At 43.9% G+C, this 7212-nt stretch overlaps 1 protein-coding gene across 1 annotated transcript in view; it reads right to left on the minus strand.

The window, feature by feature from the left end:
- The window catches only part of Prdm5 (PR/SET domain 5), a 154651-nt gene extending 149693 nt beyond the window's left edge, over nucleotides 1-4958 (minus strand). Inside the window, exon 1 of the mRNA XM_051152244.1 lies at nucleotides 4676-4958. Coding sequence (XP_051008201.1) covers nucleotides 4676-4768 — 93 coding nt within the window. The 5' untranslated portion in view covers nucleotides 4769-4958. The remainder of the gene's footprint in view (nucleotides 1-4675) is intronic.
- Between the last annotated feature and the right edge of the window lie 2254 nt (nucleotides 4959-7212).

Consider the following 7212-nt stretch of genomic DNA (forward strand, 5'->3'; position numbering starts at 1 on the left):
TCCTTCAATTACTCTCCTTTTGTTAAGTTCTACATCCTCGAGATATCGTAGGATCTGCTTTGGCTCCTGGCTCCTGGAATGTCATACTAGTCTCCTTGGAAACCATTAGGCTAGACAAAGCAAGTTTGCCTGTTTCAAGATTTCATACCAACCTGCCCCCTTGGCCAGAAGGATCTTCCCCTGGAAATATATTGGCTGGTTTCCTATCATCCTTCAAACCATTGCTCAAATCTCACTTGGACAAAAATTAGCTAAACTAACTAATTTACAACATCCCTTACTTATGTTCTAGCTGACCAAACTCAGTCCTACTTTTACTGTTTTTGTATATCACTTATCACAGCCTAGTACAGTGTCAGATTTACCTACTGGATAATGAAGCTGCATATGAGCCAAAACATCCACTTTCTTCACTGGTCTAGGCAAGTGTCTAGTATAGATCTTGATGTACAGTGTGATTAAAGTGTATGAATGACTGGGTGAACTATGACATAAACAAATATGGCACAACTGTATGACAGAATGTACTCGATCACCATAAAATAGCTATTCATGGTAGCCAAGTTATGGCATCAGCCTAATCGCCTATAAACAGATACACAGATGATGAACATGTGCCAATTAATTAATTATACATACACACACACAATGGAATTTCATTTGGCCATGAATATTGAAATTATGCAGTCTGTGGGCAAATCAATATAACTAGAGACCATCATGCTGCATGAAACAAACCAGGCCCAGAAGATGAGTATCACGTGTTTTCTTTCACATGCCAAATCTTGATTTAAAAAATACTAAGACATCAAAGTAGAAGCAGGCTTATTAATGAAAATGAAAATCAGTGGTGAAAGACATGGGTCAAGAGAGGATAAAGAGGATGAGTGTAGTCAAAGTACAGGACATTCGTGCATGGAAATACCACAGTGTATCCCATTATTTTACACAACTAACATGGCCTAGGGAAAAAAAACACTGCCAAAATAATTATAATAATAAGAGCCAATGTAGATAAATTAGAGGAATTACCCACAGGCTATTGCTGAATGAGAAATGTGCAGGACTGCATATATTGATTTCTTATTTTTGTAAAATAATATTTGTCTTTGGGTGCATTTGAATCTGTATTTGTGAACTTAACATTTTATGATTACAGAGAAGATGCCTTTTTAATAGAAAGAGTATAAGCTGAAAATTCTTAACCTGATGTATGAAAAGCCAAGTGTTCTGAATTCTGGATTTGAGGAAGGGTTTAATATATATATACACACACATATGGACAAATATATAAATGTATATGGATGAAACCCATCTAAATAAAGAATTCATATGCTCCATACACAGGTTACACACTGTGTGAAGGTAAATCTACACAATCATTAGTATGCCCAGCTACATGTAGTAAGTTCCATTTCTGGCATCATATGGACATACAAAAAGTTCCGGATTTTGGAGTACTTCAACTTTTACATTAGGGATGCACACCTCATGTGTGGAATGACCTGAGTTCCAATTCTGATGAATTGCAGCAGTGTGGATAGACCTTTTCTAGCATCAGGTCTGTCACCTACGAAGTAGAGTTTTGTTGCATGGCTTAAGGAGGGACAGAGAAAAGCATCCATGACTGCTACCTCTGTCGTTCACCCTCTGCCTCCAGTAACAGGGGCAGTTCCTAACACCTGCCAACAACTTCTTAAATGTCTCATTAGTTAAATTACATTAAATTATAAGCAAATTATTTAATTATTGGCAGCCGCTATCATCACAAAAGCAAAATGCAAAGCTTCAGAGAAAACACTGGTTTAAGGGGACTAAGATGTACCTTTAAAAATCTGTAAGAACAGCAGGAGACATAGGGCCTCCCTGGGTCCCCATGGTGATGCCTGACTGTATAAACAGGGAGGCAGTGTCATTGCAGTGATCCCATTTCCAGATTAGTGTGTTACCATCAGCTGCCAGAAAATGTAATAAACATCTACTGGTAGAGTTTCAGCCCCAGGATAAAGGTCCATCTGCCTTAAAGGCCTTTTGATATAATCAGCAAAACACACCATCGCACAACACCTAGGCCTCCTGCATTAACATGGTAATCATTTCTTAGCTTGCTCTTTTCTTTCAGGTTTTATTTGGTTGGTTGGTTGGTTGGTTGGTTGGTTACTTGGCTTGTTTTATTATGGTCATCTATTTTCCTCAAAGCTGCACACTTTCAACTTACCTTTCTTTCCTTTTTTTAATGTTTTACTCTATTTTTGCAAGCTGGGCATTAAACTTATTTTCATTAATAGTTTTTTCCATGAGAAATAATTGTTGCCTCAGTCTGAAAATCTGGAAGGTGAGAGTTGATAGTGGGGAAAGCATGGGAGCCTGAGAGGCAAGTACAAATCTCTGGGCCTTCATGTGCCCAACCCCCGCCCATGCTACTGTGTCAACTGCAGCACCTGTGATGTTCTTTAAAAGGTCATTATCTGGAACCTGTTAGAGCCTACTCTTCCCAACTCTTCCAAAACCCATTTTCCCTTCCCCTTGTTAAAGGAATCCTAAATCAGCCGATGGAATGTACAAATATGACGTTGGTGGAAGATTCCCCAAGCCCATCCTGGATTCTAGTCTCTGAACTCTACACCCACAGATAGCTTGAATTTTAACCACTTTGTAAAACAGAAGCATTATAGAAGCACACCTGCCATAAAAGTATGGCGCAGCATCTGGCATTGTCAGCACAGGCTCTAAAGTAGAAAATCCTAAAATCTCTTCAGAAGAACGAGGACATTTTTAAGTGAGGACCTTAATACAGCTCTACTCACAGCGGTCACCTTCTCAGATCTCTTGAAATATACTCAGAGAAGATGTACATGGATGACTTGGAAAAGAATTAAGAGTTGGCATGCTGTGAAACAGGTAAGGTATGCAAGAACACTCCACTTGATCTTCCAATTCAGCTACAATCTAATGCGCCGTCACAGCTTTGTCCTCCGTGTTCAGAGGAGGAAAAAGCTGACTTAGAAGCATCAGTGAAGCTGCCCACGACCTTGTGATTGAATAGCTTGGAATAATAACTCTCTCAAAAAGGGATTACGGTAAGCTGTATTCTGCATGGTCAGCATGCTAGATGCAATCTGGGTGAAAAAGAAAAATCTGTGTTTTCTGTGAAAGTTACCTCAGCAACAGAAGGTGAGAGCCTACCAACGCTGCAACTGTGGGACGCAAAACACAGCAAGCCACACCAAGTACTACTCCCAACATAAGCACACAACAATGTCAGAAGGAAATGTACTGCCCAACTACTTGAAAAGATCTCAGTAACGCAAAACAAGGTGTATGCAATAATTCTTGTTTCTGCACAACTATCTGGTGTCTTACTATTTGTGAGCATGGAAAGGTTCTTAATTATAACTATACCAGAAACCTTCAAAAAATGTCCATTTGGGAGTTTTTCATGCTGTAAGACTGAAACAGAAGCGGAATGTTAATGGTGCAAGGGAGTCAATTGATGACGGTTGTATTTGGCTTTGAAAGATGGTTGATCGTGACATTTGGTCATTCGGCAGTATCTACCCAGCTCATCACTAAATTAAATGAAGTATTAACTTCTGTGTTTAGCTTGTTTACCTTTGAACACTCTCCCAAATAGCCATCAAGAAAATGTTAATATGTGAGGTGTTTTTTTTTTTTTTTTCCACTCGAGCTACGGAAACTCCCTGTAGGTCATATTGTGAATCCAGAGCTGTCGACTAGTCTTTGTGCTTTGTATCAGAGGACGACAGTAGGATCTAGTAAGCGATCCTCTGAACCTCTGCTTACCTAAGTAAACTGCTAACAAAGCAAAGCCGGTCCAGGTAGGAGGAGAAGCTGGGAAGGTGTCAGGGCTAATGTTTATAAAACATGTTGTTACATAATGGAATGTTCTAGAAAGATCATGACCCTTCCATTCAGAAACCTTGGGCTTCAAGCTTAATTAATTAACTCGGTGGGTTGTTTAACTGCAGATTTCCTCTGCTCACTTCTTAAGTTAGAACTAAAAGCTGGCTCTGGAGGGTATTGCACTGCTAAATTCAAATGATACATATGGACCAAGTACCAAGCATGGGCTCTGTTCAGTGAACCTTGGCTCTACTTTCTCTGAGTGCTGCTGCCCTGCCTCCCCTGGTTCGTTTCACATCTGCTAACCTACATAGCTCAAACCAACATGTTGTGTTCTAAGGTTATATCTTAAGATTTGGGATGCTCTGGTATCCTGCCTTCTATACCTCTGCAAGGAACTGCCAACATTTATAGTGCATCATCACACAGGCAGGGCAACCTGCCCTTGGCCTGATGGCACGCCTGTGGGGTTCTGGAAGATGATCCCACGCCAGAATAAATTTCAAAAATGCAAAGAAAATTGGCAGTCGAATGATTCAGATATCACCCCAGGGTGGCAGTGGGGAAGGCCTCCTCTCTGAGGCCCCTGGGCCTGCACTGAGCTCCAGGCTGCCCGGGCCCATCTGCATAAGAAGTGAGGGTATGATCACACCGACTGCTTGGAAGGCAGGGGCCGCCTGGCGTGGGGTCCAGGCAAAGGCCCATGGGAGTCGCACAGCCACGGGGGACAGCCAGGACTCCAGCTCCCGACAGGCCCGCGCTGCCTGCAGGCCCTGGGACGTGGCGCGGCCTGTGCCGGCGGCTCACCCACCTTGCGCACTCGGCGGGCCGTGTAGAGCCCCATCCCGTCCTGGACCCGGGACGACTTCAAGGCGAATCTGTCTGGTACGTACATGCCCAGCATCCTCCGTTGCTCGGCCGCGCGCCCCGGGCGCCGCACGTGGAGACGGGGTGCGGGCCAGGGGCTGCCGCTGCCGGGAGGAGGAAATGAGCTCTGCTCCCAGAATCCCCACCTCCCTGCTCGGCTCCCCACGGCCCGGCCCCTCCTCGGCCTGGGCAGAGCTCGGCCACAGCGGCGGGGCGCACGGGCCACCGGGACCCGCTGATTGGCCCAAAGTTGGCGGCGCCGGTTTGGAGCCTTAAACCCCAGGCTCTGGAGCCTACCTCTGCAGGATGAGGATGCGCCTGTGGCTACACCAGCCTTCTCTGCCTTTGGCAGAGGTTTCTGGAGTCTCCTCACAAGCAGAATGAAATGGCCTTGGCACTCTCCAAAACAGCCTTTTGCTGACCACAGCTGAGACCAATACAGAAGGGCTGGGAAACCCTTGAGTCTTAGTGGTTGTGTATTTGTTCTGGGGGTTGAACTAATGAGAGGCCAATGAGTATGCTCTATTTCAAGATGAAAATTGGGCATAAGTATCTAAGTGATACTTTCGGTGAGGGGTCTTCTGGAAGTGATTATACCTTCCACACGGCTTGCGACTGCAAAGCCCTGTTACCAGAGTCGTTCCTGTCAAACCCTGGGTTCTTGCATTCCATTCAGCAAGACTGGGCCACTCATCCTTAAGAGATCAGTTGTCCTGGTTAGTTTTGGGTTTGGGTTTGGTTTGATTTGGTTTTTTGTTTGTTTGTTTGTCAACTTGACACAAGCTACAGAGACTCTGGGAAACAGGAACTTAAATAGAGAAAATGTCTCCATCAGATTGGTATGTAGGAAGTCTGTGAGATATTTTCTTGATTAATGGTTGGTTTGGGAGGGACTAGCCCCATGTGAATGGTGCCATCCCTAGGTCAAGTTATCCTGGGTTGTATAAAAAAACAGCAAGCTGAGCAAGCTATACGGAGTAAGCAGTGTTTCATTATAGTCTCTGCTTCAATCCCTGCGCCCATGCTCTTACCATGAGTTCTTGGCTTGGCTTCCTTCCTTGGCTAAAAAGAAAAAAAAAAAAATCCTTTGTTCTGCGAACTGCTTTTGGCCAGAATGTTTATCACAGCAAAGAGAAAGCCAAGCTAGTATAGCACCTGCTAAAGAGATAATAAAGGATTCTATTCAGTGTGACTTCACTCGGAAGAGGAATAAATAGAGAGGAACAGTGACTCTACTAGGTCCACCTTCAGGACCCTGGCATGAAATCCAGGTTGAAATGGTGGGTAATAAATATGTATGTTGGCAGAAAACTATATAAATAATAAACAAATAAATATTTAAAAAGAAAAAAATACGTATGAAGAAGTAGGCCGGTCAATGTGTAGGTTGCACGACAGGGTCATCATCCAGCTACCGTCTTTCCTGCAAGGGAGTCTGACAAGTTGTCAGAACTTTGTCCAATCCATTCTTGGGAGAGGTGTTTCCTGTGGCTCAGGTTGCAGCTCTTCCTCCTCCCAGCATGAGATCCTCGGGAAATCTCCCAGGGTCCATTGCTTCAGTGGTCTAATAGGCAAAGGGAGGGGCGTAAGGATCTCTAGACTGTTCTAAGTGTTCTCTGGGTTCTTAGGCCTTCTGTTTCAGACACTCCTCTGTAATACATTCCCTAGCTACCTCGACGCCTTTCGTTCCACATTTTGGCTTATAGGAATAAAGCAGTTACCTGCCTTTGCCTCCTAGTCGGTGATGGACAGGTGGTGGCATCTACTTGTACAAATGTAGGCCGCTACATTCACACCCAATGTGGCTCCAAAGTCTGCTGTTGGTCAGTGGTATCCAAGAGATATCCAAAAACAATATAGGCTATTCCATTGTTCTTGGTTGCCTACCAAAACACGAAAGAAATACCCTATTGCTGGAGACACCACGCATTTTGGTCACAGGTTTAGAGGATTCAAGTTGGAACTGACCCTAAAAGAAGCCTCCTCCTTAGGAGCTCTCATAGTCTTGGTAGGGACTGTTTAAGCTGCCAACAGAAAAAAAATTATATATTTTTAAGTTATAAACACACACACACACACACACACACACACACACACACACACACACACAGTGGCAGGACCAGCAAGCTATCCTGAATGATGCACCAGTGTCACTTGTATTATAGGGATAACAAACAGCTGTCTGATTGAAACTAAAGCCCTCTCAATTGGAGGGAATTCATGCCTGTGATGCCATAAGCCCTAGAAGAGACCCTACTACTAGCATATGTCTAAGGTAATGTGGTGTCCAAGTGCAGCCCGTTAAATATTCATCCTTATACCCATAGGTAAATGCAGCTCCCGCATCTTATCAAAAAAGATTCTCTTTGCAGCGCATGGGGACTATTAGAGAGGCCCACAGCCTGACAAAACGCAGAGAACAAGTGACCATAGGATACCAACTCCAAAAGAGGCATTTATAACTCCTAGACCTAAACATCA

Source organism: Acomys russatus, chromosome 10 (assembly GCF_903995435.1).
Source record: "Acomys russatus chromosome 10, mAcoRus1.1, whole genome shotgun sequence".
Classification (NCBI taxonomy): Eukaryota; Metazoa; Chordata; class Mammalia; order Rodentia; family Muridae; genus Acomys; species Acomys russatus.